The 17,988-nt window shown below is 34.2% G+C and overlaps 1 protein-coding gene across 2 annotated transcripts in view; it reads left to right on the forward strand.

Moving 5' to 3' along the window:
* Nucleotides 1-785: 785 nt before the first annotated feature.
* The window catches only part of LOC145686527 (venom protease-like), an 87,395-nt gene continuing 70,192 nt past the window's right edge, over nt 786-17,988 (forward strand). Inside the window, exon 1 of one of the 2 annotated variants that reach the window (XM_081759919.1) lies at nt 786-1,067. In XM_081759919.1, coding sequence (XP_081616045.1) covers nt 1,007-1,067 — 61 coding nt within the window. In that variant the 5' untranslated portion in view covers nt 786-1,006. The remainder of the gene's footprint in view (nt 1,068-17,988) is intronic. The other variant, XM_081759920.1, reaches the window with a different exon arrangement.

A 17,988-nucleotide genomic window follows, 5' to 3' on the forward strand; every position in this document is an offset into this window, starting at 1 on the left:
TGATAGAATGAAAATGTGAGAGGAAACGGAAGTACTCCCAGAAAACCCCGGACAAAATGTTCTCCACTACAAACTTACTCTTCCGGGGATCGAACCAGAGACCCCATGCACCAGAGGTAAGCGCTCTACTACTAAGCCTTCGTGCCTCCAAGGTTAACATAGGATCGAACCATAGACTATAAGGTTCCACTACAAATAGAATTCAAGCCTTCTCTTACGAAAATACAAACCATACTCAACTGGTCACGAGAGAACTCTAATATAAAAACAAGTTAGTTGCAATGAAAATAGTAATATATTGGTCAGAAACGTCATGCTCTGTGAGCGAACCAAGAACTCCTGGGTCCAAAGATGAGTATACTTTCCTGACTCAACGTGCTCTCATAAAAAGCCAAGATTATTTTCAATATTCTGCATAGAAATATTCATTATTTTCTTTAAAATAATTAGCTGTACCGTTACACTTACAGACGTCAGATCAGATTAGGCAATATGCAGTATTAGACTTTCAGGTTTGATATTCATCTTGTGATTCATAGGATGATGGTCTTCGAAGCTTGACCCAAAAGATCACATTTATGATCAAAAATCCTTAGAATACGAAGCAATTGTTCTTAACGCTAGTAGAAAGTTCTTTATAACTGATTTCGAGAAGAACCAAAAATACGAACGGTATTTCCGGGTTTCATTCAATTTCCTGGGTCCTTTATAGTGGAAGATTACTCCACGCGAAGTCTTTTTACGATGAGGCGGCACTCTATTCTTCTACTACTACGTCGGCAGGTCATCCTGTTGTTTGGTTTTGCCATGTTTTGATTTCACGGGAACTCGAGGACTAACTGGAAGGCAAGCGTGAAACTAATGACGTAATGGAAATGGGGCGGAGCAGAACTGGAACAACATAGTGAGTGTAGAAATACTGCAACATGAAATCGCTTCAGTTCAGTGTTAATCGCTGTGTGTTTGGAGAAAGGTAGTTAGGTAGAACGTTGGTTCGCGTGTGGCCATGGACTTCTTCAGCGGCAATTCGACCTTCTGGGCAGCGCTTATTTTAGCCTTTGGTGCAGGTAGGTGGAGGTCAAGGTCATCAGATATAAACAAACTTAGTGTTTACATTCTCATTTGTCGTTTCACCTTTATTGTAATTAACGTGGAATAGACGTTAATTATGTTAATGCTGTACAACCACACAACTCATGTTCTTATTTATATTATTAAAATTACTGTACTCAATGCCTTGGTATTACAGCTCACGAGGAGACTTGTCCGGCCAGACGTATTTAAGTTGGGTGATGTGTGGTTCCCATTATTTATTGATTTCAAAATTCTTAACTCAACTACCCAAACAGTGGGATATGGTAGGATTTGCAACTGCCACCGTTGGCCCCACATTGCATATTTCTGTTTTGCTGAGCATTTTCCAGTCAAATCAACTCTCAACGTAGTCCCAACGAAAGAAGTAAAATTATTGCTGGGGGTATGAAGTCCAAACTGTTGGATAAGTGATGAGAAACTATTAGTTGATAAAATACTATGTGGAGCCAAAGTATTTTTTAATTTTATTTTTTCATTTACCAATTTGTCAGTTACTAGCCTAGGCTAGTTCTACAATTGCTTCACAAAGCTGGGTTGCACCAAAACTGTTCCATGTTCTCAGCGGGAATCCAAACCGAAACCGTTGATACTAACCATTCTGCTATTCAAAATTGATAAAACAGTTTCTATCTTGAGAAACTTTAAATGGCCTCACGTAGCATTATCGCTAACGCTCTTGCCTTTGGTGCGAGTGGTACCGGGTCCGCTTCCAGACACTCGGTCGAAAAGTGTGAAAAACTTATTCAGTCTAGAAACTCTAAGTGAGGTTTTCGTCATTCACAGCAGACAAATGCCGGGATGATACCGCACATAGTGGTCTCAGGCCTCTTTCTTCCTTCCCCATTCATTTCTTCTTCCCCAATTTCCTGGGCAGTGTGGTCGCTGAAGGATGTCATCTCTTATATGTAACGGGGTAACATGGTGAGCGCTGTCAAAAGCCCAGAAATCAAATTCGTAATCTCTGACAAATTTCGACGCAAATAGTTGAATTATATATATAGGCGCGGATACAAGGGGCCTACAAGGGCTACAACCCCCTTTGACGCTCAGGTTTACACTGGATAAAGTTACACACTATCGTTTAGCCCCTCCCTCCCTTGATCATATCCTGGATCCGCCACTATATATATAATAATTCGAAAATAAAAGGAAATTTTTTAACTTTTAACGATTAAATGTTCTTTAGGACAAAGAAAAAATGATTAAACAAAGTAAGTAATTATGAAAGAATTGGTAGATGGGAGACTACGAGAACTTCATCCCACGAAGAAACGAACACGAGGTTGCCGACCCCAAAGCTTGCATGACCTGGAGTCGAACCAAGGATCCCTCGCACTTTACTCTAAGTTACAACACCGCTATGAAAATAGTTGTTTCAAAATGTGAGATTATTTAAGAAAATTTGTTCTGTTTTGTTTGAATTTGACTCAGATGAATTTGAGTTTTTGAGTCCTTACGCAACACCCATGTTGTGAAGAACGGATCTATTGTAAACGTGGGTTCTAAACCATGATCAGGCTTTGAATTCAGTGCCGTTGGCGGGTGTAAGCTTACAGACCTTCATACAAGATCAACTCTTGCAGTACGGATAATTCCCCACCACACTATTTCGCCTCCAAAAGAGCTAAATTACAGGATCATGCCACGACTTTGATTGAATTTAGTCTACTTATTTATGAGGGGCTTAATTTCAAAAGAGAACACCTCCACTTTTCTTTCTTTTCTTTTTATTTTATTTTCTTTCTTTCTTTCTTTTTTTCTTTTCTTTTCTTTTTCTTTTTTTTTTTTGAAATATACTTTTCAACGTGTTCTGGATCTTTTGGTTGAGCTCTTTAGGATTCAGTGACGCCAACGTGGGGGAAAAGTCCCGTCTTGTGATTTTCGAAAGAAATAAAGAGAATTTTCGTCGAAATTGGCATCATATATGGGATTTTTCATATATATAGAATTCACAGCAACAATATTTTCTAGGGGCCAAAAAAATCTATATAATGAGCATGAAATTAGTGTTAATTCTCAAATTTTAATCATAACTTTAAAAAAAAAAACTCGAAATTTCGCTAGTAAGGAAGTGATTTATGGAGTGTAAGATAGTGAAAAAATCAACTGCCATGAAACTAAAATTGCGCTCTGGTAAAACAAAATAATGATCAAACGAATGAAACAAGGAAAGAAAGTAAGTAAAATATCAAACAGGAAGCAATCAATTTCCAAAATTTTCCGCACGAAATACGTAAAAAAAAAAAAAAAAAAAAAAAAAGGTGTGATGCCATCAGCATGAGGTGATGGCAAAAAGGTGTGATCGACACATTCCATTTTTGACAACATTTTTTTATATTCGTAAAAGATCGAATAGTTTCATTTTACATATTATTATTATTATTATTATTATTATTATTATTATTATTATTATTATTATTATTATTATTATTATTATTATTATTATTATTATCTTGTAATTAGTATAATGTGGGAAATTCAAAAGCAAAATGGGATTTTTGACTCTAGAGATGGGATGTTATAACTTTTCTGGTTAACATCACTGCTCGGATTATACTGCAGGATTTAGGCAAAGGGGAACGTTTTTGGAAGAAATCGCAGTGTAACGTTTGTCGTTTCTACCACATCCACCTCGTTCATTCATTTCGGCATTTTTCATTCAAAATATAACATAACAAAGCGATTGTCCTATTTGCGTTAAGGAAACTTTTTATTATTATTATTATTTTCAAAACGTTATGTTTTCAGAAGTGCTTTTCTTTCGCCTTTTTCTTCTAATGCAAAATTATGAATTCTGGAAATATTCTCTTTTAAAAATAAGCTCCTCATTTACTATTACTTGGTATCGAACTCGGTTCCTTCGTTTGGTAGGATGATGCTAACCGTCTAAGCCACCGCGGTTCTTCAAGAACAGGCTTAGATTTTTGTTTTTAAATTTAATTTTAAAAAGTATTATTTTCAACAATGTAGCTACGGTTTTGAAAATACTTATATTAATTTGAAAATCTTGAAATCTTTGAGTTAACGTCCCACGAATATGTCCTTTATGCTAAGGGAGACGGATGATTAAGGCAAGTGAATAGTAATGGAATAATTGGTGGAATGAGAACGTGGAAGGAAACAGGAGTTCCTCGAAAAAAGTCATGGACACGATGTTGTTCACTGTTGTTGATACGAAATGTGAATGTTTGACTCAATAAATTTGGATTTTCGATTAAAATAACACAAAAATCCATACAACTGCACAAATCTCAATAGTATTTAAGGAGACGCTGTGGCACAGCGATAGAGCGCTCAACTCTGGTGCAAGAGGCCCCTAGTTCAATCGCATACTTTTTGAGTTTTTGGTGGATAGGATCATCTCCTTGGTTTTTCCTCAAGGTTCTTTCGTTTCCTCCTACATTTTCATTGCATTAATTCTTCCATAAACACAAGTCTTCATTAACATGTAGGGTACAACTGTAGGTACAAGGGTATTCAATAGCGGCATTGTAGGTATTTATCATCACCATCTGACACTTACTACAGACACGCAAGTGAGTCTTCTAATACTGTAATGTCAGTACGTCCTTCGTCCGTTACTCCACACGATGATTCATTTGCACAGAAATGAATTTCTATTTTTTTCTTGTAATAGATACAGCTATTATCTTGGCGGAGTTTGTTAATGGAGTAAATGCATTAACATTTTAACCGGTAATCTCCCTCGCGACTAAGCGGTTGTCGTGCATGCCTTTGGTATGGAAGATGCGAGTTTGATTCCTGGCGGAAACTCATATGATTCAGATCACACGTTAAGCTGTAGGTTCACGTCTCGTATAGTCACGCTGCTGAAAGCAGCGGACAACTTGTAGTATAGTCATTCTGCTGGTAGAAGTTTTTTTTTTTTAAATCAACATTTGGATAAATTACTGGCGTGAAAGACCTGGGTTCGATCCCCGGTGGGAGCTCATGTGGTTTGGATCCCACATTAAACTGTAGGTCCACGTCTCGCTGCTAAAAGGGACGCTAAACTCAAAATAAAGTCAAATCAAACATACTATAAATTATTCAAACATACTTAAAACTAATTATATACAGCCACAAATTAGTTCTTCAAAATACATGTCAAAACATATTACACACAAAAAAGTTACTATAGTATTTATTATAGTAATAGTAACTACTACATTACTATAATGAATTTCTGTGGTGAAGTTTTGCAATGTATCAATGATTTTTTTTTTTTTTTTTTACATGAACTATTATGCGTATATTTGTATCGAGGTGCGTGTTTATATTCATTTTTTTTGCATCTTCCCTCCCTCTCCAGTGGAAAACATCCTATGGGGATTTCTGGATGAGTGTATTTATCCATAGCATATTCATATTTAGGGAAATTGTGTTAAAAGAAATGATATACGAACTCCAACTTAAAACGGTTTTGCTCGTTAACGGTAATTTCCTTCGAAGTCTTCTTTCCTAACTGCAACACGAAAGCCTCTTTAGTTAATTGATAAATGTGAAAGGAAAGAACTGTAAACTTTCACGTTATTAATAAACACAGATGAAGCACATTATTATTATTATTATTATTATTATTATTATTATTATTATTATTATTATTATTATTATTATTATTATTATTATTATTATTTACATGTAAATTTAGTATGTACGAGTAATATTTTTGAAAAGGAAATGCATGTGCGAAACTTACAGAGTCTACAACAATTGTTCTAACAGTGTAGTGTTGGAATATTTTAAGGATTATACCAAGTGTAAAACTGTTATATCTGATGCACGGGTATCGACTCCAGACCATGTGAGCTTGCTAGACATCGTTAGTGAATTTTGTTTGTCCATTATCAGCAACTATTAACACTCCATCGTGGCAATTCCATCATTATTGTTCATTCGCATATGGTGTATAGTGTTTCTCAAACCGTGGTTGGCGAGCTACTAGTGGATTTCGAGTCTTATAGTTCTCTTAGATTGAACATAATAAAAAAGAAAGAAAGAAAGAGAAAAAAATGAGTTGATTTTAGTTTAGCGTCCCTTTCAGCAGCGAGGCTATGAGAAATTGAAATGAAATCTTTAAGTTTTACGTCCCACAGTTATGTCGGCTAGGCTAAAGGAGACGGTGATGATGAGAAATGAATGAAATGATGGAATGAAGAAAGTGGGAGGAAACAGGAGAACCACGACAAAACCCACGCACATGGTGTTTGTCCACCACAAAGAGCGGGGATCGAATCAGCGACTCCATGCACCAGAGGTGAAGGCTCTATCACCGAGCCACCGCGGCCCCTTTTATTGCTCGTATTATTATTATTATTATTATTATTATTATTATTATTATTATTATTATTATTATTATTATTATTATTATTATTATTATTATTTATCTATAACAGGGGTATCCCCAATTACAATAGGCGTACAAGACATGTGTTTCCAACTCAATTTCAAAGAAAAAAAATTAAAATAACACACAAGAAGAAGAAGACATGATATACAAGTGCTCACTATAGTATTGACTACAGTAAATAAAGGAATATTGCAGTAGTCATACAAAAAAATCTACAGTACATTATACTTTTACAATTTATATTTACAAGTAAAATTAATATCAAAGAGTGCTGCATGCTGCCACTATAATTGAAACTTCTTTTATTTACATTTTAAAAAAATAATTATATTTACCCAAAAATATTAAAAATAAACCTTTATATGTAATACCATCAGCAAGTATTAATTTAAACTATTTCCTTAATTTTCGATAAGTAGAGTTTAAATGATAAGAAAAATCAACATTTGAGTCAGATTGCATCAATTCATTATTGTCTTTTACTAAGCCTTATGACGGGTGAAAATTGGTGAAAATTAGCACGTGAATTACCATAATAAAAGAGTAACCTAATAGGCAATACATTTTTTTCTTTTTTACATTAAAGCAAAATGAACCCAGAAAGTCAGTTATGGATAGTTATTATATGGACTTGAACTATATGACATTCTTCACGATATTCTATGTGTAACTTTAGAGAAAAACGAATTTTTATGGTGGTCAGTAATAACTGAAAAGTATTTATTCTGCTGAAACGTATTATTTGTTTATTCATGTACCAGATAGTAAGGAAAAAAGTGCGCTGTTAAGTAACAGATTCTATTTCATCTTTTTGTCTTCTTCTGATAATGACATGCAAAATCTTAGCCATGACATACATATTACTTGTTAAAGCTTTTCATTGGCCAAAAGATATTAATATTCGTGTCTATCAATAAGAATAGAATACTTTCCAAAGAACAGGTAGCTGGCCACTTTTTTTTTTTTTTAAACTACCTGTACATTATAACTGGGTGAATGTCTATCATTATAATCTAATTACTTTATTGAAGTATGTGATTTAAGCGATCTTTCTTTTATATTGCATCAAGTATGCGAGCATAGTCAGTACTCCTTTTCTAAAACAAATCAAAACGTCCTTCGTACCGAGAGGAGCAAAGAGTTTGTTCTTGGTATTGAATCTTCTCTGATTCGCAATTGGTTCTAATCAAGGACTTCAGGATTCTGATTGAGAACTTTCTGATTCTTGTGTCATTAGGCATAATGCAACGACTAATTTAACCCTAATTAGAGTGTATATATATGAAAGTGCATTCTTTACGCTGGTCATATTATCAATGATATCTGCTTATTATCGAATGGAATTGCAATACATACCTCAAATAGAACTGAAATATATGACCATGGGCTTCTTTTACAAAAGTTACTTATCTTATAGTAGTTAGTAGTATAGAACAGATGATATTCAATTCTTTTTTTCGTATAATTATATACAAGCACAAAATTATTATAAATGAGAGGTAAAGATAATAGTAATTTCATATGTTCATCTATCGGTCGGTCCGATACATTCAATTATCGAAATCATTATATCAAAAACTCTTACCGATTTATATATATATATATATATATATATATATATATATATATATATATATATATATATATATATATATATATATATAATTGATATTTTCCATATCATTTACATTTCGATTTTCCGATATTTTCTATATTTCACGATATTTCGATATATCCATTGAGTGTCTATGATTTGTCGATTTTGATTTTTGATTCCCAAACTCGGAAATCGCATGCATAGTAACACCGTAGTAAATAGCACCACTATTTGCCAATCACTTACACTATTCTCAAGTTTAGGTTTCATAATACTTTTTTCGACTCGCAAAAAAACACTAGTGTAGAATTTCTTATGAAACGATCTTAGGTAGAGAACTGAACGAAAACTACCACGATGCTATCTATAATTTAGAGAACGTTCTAGCCGTCGAGGCGAATTTAGTTACATAATTTATTGTGTGTATAATCGCGTCTATCATTCTTCCTCTGGCAAACTGGGCAAAATATCCTAATTCAAGTTTCTTTCCAATCGCTTCATACGAATGCTGAAACTTCTATGTCTCCACTGGGAACTGTATTTAGTGTTACCTACGAGATGAGACGCGAAATGAGATTTTTCATGTTTTATCTCAATTCTTGAAAATAAGCTTTTCTCTTCTCGTCTCGAAAATTTTCTCGTTTCGTTTTATAAGTTTATGTACAAAATTTATATCCTGACTTTTTAAAAAAAAATAATCTAGAAGGCCACTTGAAATTATGCATCAAACATTGTTAGTAACATGTAGTAATAAATTTGTAAAATTCCTAAATTTACAAATTTATTTTGTAAATTTACAAACAAGTTTACCTAATAAAAAAGGAAAATATTTCATTAACATTATCGTAAGCCACATTGCAGTCAGTACATTTTATTTTCATGTTTCAATAAAAATGTAACCAAATTGTCTGCTTTTAATGAAACTACGAATAATTCAGTATATTTCATGCCACCTGGAGACATGGTAGTGCAACACAACTATGTTGTTACTTTTCTTTACTCTTGATTTATTATTTCTAAAACAGAGAAAATCTACGTTCCTCAAAAGCAATGGCGGATCCAGCCTGGAGCCGGGGGGGGGGCTAGGCCTCCCAGGTTTTTGAATGATAAAAATTATTTAAGCTATTATTTATATATTTTTGAAAGTTTATAGTAAACTGATGATATATTTATCACAGTCTGGTTTCCGCCCCCCCCTCCTTTCCAGTTTCTACCTCCTAGATCCGCCACTGATCAAACGTAGCTAAGACATTAACCTATCACAGTCAAAAATATTGACACTTAATCTTTAACTTGCAACTCGGTTTTTGTATAAATGAATTATCTCCTATAAACCTTCACCTTAAGTAGTTTGGTCTCGACGTTAGTCAGTCAGTCAGGATTTCTTCCTTTATATATAGAGAGATAAAACAGTAAAAACAGACGCACTCATTAACGTCCACGCAACAGTACTATAACTAGAAAGTGAAATATGGCCAGAAAATTCTTTTGTCACGAAAGCAAGATTTTTATTAAAATACGTATTCTAAGTGGGGTTCAAATTCTTCCCAACACGAATCTCAACAGTTAACGAGATTAAATTTGAGATATAAAATCCTGATTAAGAATAATTGGAGGTGTGTTTTAGCGTTTTCCAAAACACTACTCCTAAAGAGAGGAAAAACTTCTGTAGGTCTAATATTCAAATTTCCGTTTCTTTATTCAGAAAATGTCCAGCGTGGGGATCCACTTAACTTAGAGATGTAAAATTCGGTATTTAAACACTTCATTAAACATAAAGAAATGCATTTTGTACGCGTTTCAGTATTTCAGGAAAAAAAAAGTTACGCTCCTCAAGGGGGGTGGAGAAGGGAGCAATTTATAATATTGAAAAGTCCGAAAGTACCCAATATGAAAGTTTGCATTAGTCGGAAGCGTGAAATTAGGGATATAAAGCCTTAATTAAAAATAAAAGAATTTGTATTTTACCGTTTACGAAAAGTCCACTCCTTAAGAGGGAAAGGAATGAGTTTCTGTAACATTCAAAGTTTCGTCTATTTATTGAGAAAATACCTACTGTAGATTAATTTAAATAGTATGGTAAAATTCAGCATATAAACTCTTAAAAATAATTAAGCAAATGTTTTAGCATTTTCAGAAGTTTCTTTTCCTAAAAGTTAATATTTCGTAGGTTAAAGAAAAATTTTTACTATATGAAAAAATGAATTGAAATCTTTGTTTTACGTCCTATGATTATGTCGGTTATTCTAAAGGAGACGGTGATTATGAGAAATGGTGGAATGAAGAAAGTGTGAGGAAACGGGAGAACCCCGAGAGAATCCACGAGCAAGGTGTCTGTCCACCACAAATAATTTTTACTTTATGTAGATAACAAATCAAAGAGAATTACTACCAAACGAAAGGCGAAACAAGGGTACAAAATCATGACAGTAGTAACAGTTATCTAAGGTTTAAATTTGATTTTTTGCTTTTTACTCTGTGTAGTCTATATTTTATGTGTGACTAGCAGCGTTCACCCCGCTTCGCTGCGGTCACCCCGGAACGCAATAAACCTTGTTAATTAGATAATTTTTACTTTTTCGCTTTCAAGTGATATGATAAAAACCATAGTAGATTCCAGTAAATGTTAACATTATATCGCCTGTCATTTATGTTAACCCGCCGAGTCACATGGTCATGCGGGTTGCATATAAATACGTTTATTTTTACCTATGATGAACTAATAACAAAGGATTTGTACGTATGGACACTTGAATGGTCAATTATCTCAAGACACTGGTAATTAAAAATTAAAGTGATATGATAAAAACCATCTAGGGTCCAAATCCTAATAACCCCCCAAAAATGAAAGAAATTGGTTCAGCCGTATTAGCGTGATGAGTTCACAAAGGATTTGTGCGTTCTCTTTTATATATATAGATTATATCCAAAATTAGCAGTTTCAATTTGCTCCATACTAAACACGAAAGCATACGAGAATTTTTCCGAAAGTGCCCGATCTAATACTGGGATATAACGCTACAGGTAATAAGCCGTTCATGGTATATAACGCCATCTATGAGAGAAATAGTGTGTCAGTTTGTACTATATAGCTGCGTCATTTCGCGCTGAAAGTACGGTAATCTTTTGAATCAGTTGTTGTGCGTTCTACGCCGTAGAATGGACACTGAATCTCCTCAAAATCACAATCTCTCACTGTAGCTTTTGTAGCAAATAGTATAACCGTATTCTAGAGAGAAATAACTTGAGCTAATAATGTCCTAATTAGCTGCTGGGGTCAAGATAGTATTCTAAGAGAAATAAGTTGAGCTAATAATGTCCTTATTAGCTGGGCACAAGCAGTGCCGGATTTACGTATAAGCTAAACAAGCTATATAGCTTAGGGCTCCACTCTCTTGGGGGTCCGAAAAATTAAAGTGAAAGAGCCCTGTATGTACAATTCCAAAATATACTGTAAGATATTATTATTATTATTAATAATAATAATAATAATAATAATAATAATAATAATAATAATAATAATAATAATAATAATAATAATAATAATAATAATAAAACCTACGTATAGCAACACTAATTTGCCTTGTGTAGGCTCCTATGATATAAGTAATGGAGCCTCCCTCTGCTGGCGTGGTCCCTGAAATATGACTCGTTTGCTCATTTTTGTATATAGAGTCCCTACGTTTTGCATAGACTGGTCCTTACGTTCTTTGAAAAGGCATACAAAAGGGCCCATTACTTTCAATAGCTTAGGGCCTCATCAATCATAAATCCGACTCTGGGCACAAGATAGTATTCTATAGGGCAGCGTTTCCCAACCGGTGTGCCGTGAATGGGCCGCTGGTGTGCCGCGAGGTAATCGAAACAAAATTATTAATTCTATAGCAATCAAATTGCAAAACGTAGGGGAAAATGTATATTTGTATTGCACATTACTATGAACCTCTATTATGAACCTACAATTTTATTTCATGCTGTGTTACTTTTCTGTATATTTCTGATGTTGAAAAAAAGTATTTGTTATTGTTATGACAATTATTGCTTCTTTACTGTTGCAGGCTATTTTGTAACTTGAAAATTTAAAATATCATTCAATCCTTTCGACAAGTTACCTAATTTGTGTTTTAAAAGTAAAAGAAATTTGTTTGTTCGTTCGTTATTTAGTGATCTTCCTTCGTAGTAAAAGGTTGAAACAATTTTCGAAAAAGAAAGCGTATTTTTAAAAAACTGAGTCCAATATTTCATTGCAATTGTTTTATGTTTTTAAATTAGAATGAAAAATAAGCATAGTGATTTACCACAGGGAAAACCCAGTGATCGAACTTTCTTCTCTGTGAGAAGATTAGTAATCATAGAAAAAAAATACCACTATTTTTTTTATATTTACAAATAATAATATCTATAAGTGTGCCGCGAGAATCCAAGTTAATTCGTAGTGTGCTGCAAGTTGAAAAAGGTTGGGAATCGCTGCTATAGGGAAATAAGTTGAACTAATAATGTCCTGATTAGCTAGGCACAAAGTAGTATTCTATAGGAAAAGAAGTTGAACTAATAATGCCCTGATTAGCTGGGCACAAGATAGTATTCTATAAGGAGATAAGTTGGACTAATTTTAGGTGTGATAAGTGGGCACAAGACAGTGTTCTATAAAGAGATGAGTTGGGCTAATAACACACAGAGATGAATGGAGCATAAGACATCATTCTGTGTCAAGTTTTTATTTTCTCGACGATGAATAAATTTTACATATTCTTAAATTTTAAAAGTAAAGTAAAATAAAGGACTAGTATAAAATCAGTGAGACTAAGACATTATATAATTTTTCTTTTGTTTTATTTGTTATTATTATCTATTGCACCAAACATATGTTGTGCATACCTCATTACTACCCAGAACCGCTGTTTGACATTGGAAGGAATGATACATATGGCGAAAAAAAAAGAGAGTACCGTTTTCTTGTTGTACATAAATGTAACCTGAAAAATGCGTTTCAGAGATCACGTAAGTCTGGGAAAGATTTACAAAATATTCTCACCGATTCTGAGAAGACCTTGGTTGATTGCGTAGAAATACTGTAACATCATGTGGAATCAGTTTGACTACATCGAAACAAAGAACCGTACGTAATAGATTGATGTATAGTTTCTTTTTAGCGAAATATTGCGATTTTTTATTACTTTTTGTAAAGAAAGAATAACATGAGGTCAGGGTCGGAACAAGGATTTTCAGAGGTAGTCTATGGGGCAGTATAGGTAAGGTGAGTATAATTTGGGGGTACCAGATTTCCTTCCAACTACAATTATATTAGTATCTGGGGACCACGAAAAACTATGATGGCCGTCTCGGAATGGTAGCTTTTCAAGACGGCGTCGAATCAAAGATGGCGCCCGAGTCGATTTATAAAACTGGCAATATCTTGGCTCCTAATTATCCAATTTTAACGTTCTTTATTTTAAATGATAGCTCATTATATTTGCAACAAGTAATCTTGTTATCATTTTACCGTATCTTGGACGATCTATGAGAAAAATAACAAAAAATAAATTTCGTTTCACTTTAAGTTTTATTTAATCTATACTAATTGAGACAAAAAATGATTTTATGAAAAAAATACTTTGGGCAAAATAAAAGAGACATTAATTAGCTTCCGTTAAATGTATTTGTGAACATTCCATCAAAATATAGCCGGAAATATCAAGATTTGAATGTTCAAAGGTGTGCGCGGCAACACTGCAATTCAATGTAAACAATGAATAGTGAGACGGAATGTTTCCATAAACTCACCGAGTTAATGGCATTATAATTAAAAAAAAAAAAAAAAAAAAAAAATTATCAGATTCATGTCTACCTCTGAGACCTGTATTTAATAATGATAAGAAGATGCATGGTGTTTCACCATTCATCTTTACCAGAATATTGTAGATAAGAAGACTGAGCTTCCTAACATTACAACACAGCCAATTCCTGATTGCCTTAGCTTGCTTTCGGAATCTAAACGGAAAAATTTACTTTGGGTTCTAAGTCGGCATTGCAACTCTGGAAATTAGATAGATAGCTTTTGGACAGGATTTAAGATACTAGTCAGGAACAACGTTAATCAAATCCAATAGCTTATTTGCCTTCTATAAATCACCCAGCCTGATAAGTCAACAGTTTATGAAATATTGACTGAGTGCACAGTAAAAAATGGTTGTGTTAATTCAACTCAATTTTAACACAGGGCAGTGGTTCCAGCGTGACTACCACTATGGGGTGTTAGTTCAACACATACCCCGCGGTGTTGGCGTTCAACGCAGGGGGTGTGTTACGTCTTTAACACACAACTGGTGTTGAGCCGTGCCGTAAGCGTTAATGAACCACAAAATTACTTCCCAAAATATGTTAAATCGCCTATATGCGTAATGTGTTTACATTATGCTGAGTCTAAAAAAAAAAGAAAAAAAAAACACTTTAAACAAGTAAAAAAAATGTACCTCAGTGGCGGGGGGGAGCACGTACCACCAACCTTTCAATTACTAGCCACGTGCTCTTCCGACTTGGCCACGGAGGCGACGAAGAAAACGTCGCTTGTAGCGGGATAAATTGTTGAGGTCTTTTGAATTTGGCTAATCAGAGTGCTCCTTTAAGCCGCGTATATTCGACGATAACCGTTCGGGATAAGATAAAATCTGATCGCCATGTAGACCTAATTTTATAACAAAATGGCGACTATCTATTTACTTTATTTTATATTTCTTCCATATTCACTTTTAAATGATCGGTGCCAGTTGCCATCTAATAAAGTTGATGCGTTTGTTGCTTCTAGTACACAATCGCTTAGAAAAAGAAGCAATAAATGCATCAAATGTGGGAGATGAATTTAGAACATCTAAATGGCACATGCCTAGCACATTTTGTGCTGTTAGGGTTTCTTCAGAAACATTATGTAAAACAATTGAAAACACATCGCGCGGTTTGCATTTTGAAATTGTGCGTATACCTGGATTTATTTAAGTATTTCTTTCTACTGTGTTTGTCTGTAGCTTCAAACCATAAGCCTTTATAATTAGATGCCCAACATATTTGGCAATCACGCAGAAAACAACACCAAAGATTCTACACTTGTGTTAATTCAACATACAGGCTGTATGTCATTTCAACTACTGGCATTTGACACACAATTCCAAATGGAGAGTGAGTTGTACTAACCACTTGTTTGTGTTATATTTTAACACAATCGTGTTAACACATAGCCATGTCGTTGAAATAACACAACGATTTTTTACAGTGTGCAATCAAATAAAGTCAAGGCTAAATTTGGAAAATATTGTTGTTATTGTAAATCAAGCCATTTTTTTTTTCAAAAGCAACAAAAATTAAATGGATACAACCCAATGAATTTGACAGTATTTTCATAATGATGGGACCTTTTCACATAGTTTGCAACCTACAGTAACTTCCTGATATTGGGAAGTTATTGGTAATGTTGGACTTCGACTTAGCAGTAGAATCAGAAAGAATTGCAATTGGTTTCATTTGTCAAATTTTAGACGGAAAGCAATACAACCGTGCGGTAAGATTCCACGAATGCGTCTACGAAGCCTTAATGAGAATAATTTGGAATGAGTTCTTGTATCATGTCGAAGTCGAAAATATTCAGCTTCATTTTACAGTTACAGAATTAAATTAGTTATTTTGTTCATTTGCTGAAAACATACCTCAAAACAGTTTTGAAACGTTGTACGGAGACGACAAAATCAAAGAAATTTTTATTCGTTTCGAAGATTATCTAAATCATTTGAGACATGAGAATGGAGTACTTTCGTCTTTCTGGATGTTTTACATAGATTTGTGGAGTTACTGTTGGGCTTGATTCGAGCTTAAAGGGAAGGTTATTGGTTACTCTACTTTTTGTGTTTACAAGAAATGATCCCATGGTGTTTTCTTTAGATAACATGAACTATGTCAGGTACTTATCAATTCAATTGGCCGAACTATCCCAATTGGAAAATACAAATCTTTTCATTTTTGAGTTCTACATGTCTGTAGAATTTTCTGTCCAGCTTAAATCAAAGTATCCATTTGCGCGAATACCGGTTGATCAGGCTTCAGAGGAGACAGTAAATAAAGATACACAGACAGCAGGTGGGACAAAAGGATTCAGTTTAAAGCTTGGAGCAGTCAGTAACTACTATTTAACCGCAGAATATCGAGCTTCAGCACTTGGGATGATGCAAAAATTTGTGCAAATCATTCCAGGCAAGAAATACCAGCATCCGGATCTTCAGAAGACCCGTATTTCTGAAGATGAAGAACAAGTCTTGGCCTTAGTTGAGCTTCTGTAAAATGAGTGGACCAACCCTTTCGACAAAAATCTCTCAACATTATGCACATTTCAAAGACTTAAAAGTTCAAACAGAAGTTCAAAATGATTTATTGTTGGCAACACAGAAAAGGGAAAAACCTTACCAAGACTTCCAACATGATCGTTTAGAAAAGAATAAATGTTTCTTTGACTACTAAAAATATTCCGTTACAAACTTTCAAAAATGACCAGAGGTTGGGCGTAAAACAGTAACAAAGAAATAATTTTAAAGACAGATAGAAATATTTTCGCGAATATGATTTTGTTAACAGAAAACCATAACCTAAACATAGAGGAAGTTTTCAGTCCATGCCGTAAGCGTCGGTGGACTACCGATGAGCAACTAGCGACATCTTGACAAAAATTAGCGGCCCCGCAGCGACGATCCGCGGTGGCCTCACTTCCGTTTTGAAAATTATACCACCAACGGTAGAGACGCGACGAAACGCTAATGAACCACAAAATTACTCCCCCAAAATATGTTAAATTGCTTATATGCGTGATTTGTTTACATTAACATGAGTCTAAAAGCACTTAAAAATAGTTTTAAAAAAGTGCCCACGGGTGGGCGCGAACCACCAATCTTATGAATATTAGGCGTACGTTCTTCCGATTTCGCCACCGAGATGATGATTTTACAGGCATAAGTCGTTGATGTCTTAATTTTGCTAATCATTGTGATCCTTTAACCGTGTATTTTTTTGACGATAACACCGAGTGTTTGAGATCACATGAAATGCATTGTCCATGTAATTTTATAACAAAATGACACGCATCTATTTATTGTATTTCATAGTTCTTCCATATTTAGTTTTTAACGATCGGCGACAGTTCTATCTAAATTCATACAATTATACGCACTCATTTCAAGATTTTTCACTTCAAGATCTAGAGGCAGGGGTTACTCTGACCCCCGAAGTTCACTTTAGGAACAATTCGTCAGGAAAAAATAATATAGGGGTCTATAATGATAACCGCTTGCACATGACTGGCGACGAAAATTACAACGAGATACTTTGTATCGTTTAATAATTACCTGTACCTTGGGCAGAAAGTGCTCATACTCAAGCAATATACTTGATATAATGTTAATTTAAAATAACAAAAGAAGAATGTTTTTAATATATGTAAAAAAATATACATTATTGTATAATTGGTTGCTAGGTAGTTGTTTATAGATACATAATTAACATGTTTGATTGCAAAACAGTTTGTATGAATATACGTTAAAAGAGAATCAACGAATAAATTATTTACTACTCATCATCGACTTGTAATTTCAGTATAAAAGGTGAGAATACTAGTGGATATAATTACGGAAGATATTTTAAGGTGTGAACAATTACGGCCACTAAAGATTTACTTATGTTATTAGCCGAACCAGGGTTGGCGACCACCTTTGATGAGTCGTTGTAAAATTTTTGGTTTACCTCACCCGGGAACTTTGTAAATTCTTATCCTGAAGTATAAAGTAAGGGTGAATTTACTTCTGTAATAAGGTTCATGACTACGAACTTTACTATACTTCGAAGTGGTAAAATAATCACAAGAAAAATGATGATCGGTGAGGTAATGGAGAAATAAACTGGTGACAGTGGTAAC

The sequence above is a fragment of the Thermobia domestica genome, chromosome 5 (assembly GCF_964235325.1).
Source record: "Thermobia domestica chromosome 5, izTheDome1.hap1.1, whole genome shotgun sequence".
In the NCBI taxonomy this organism is placed as follows: domain Eukaryota; kingdom Metazoa; phylum Arthropoda; class Insecta; order Zygentoma; family Lepismatidae; genus Thermobia; species Thermobia domestica.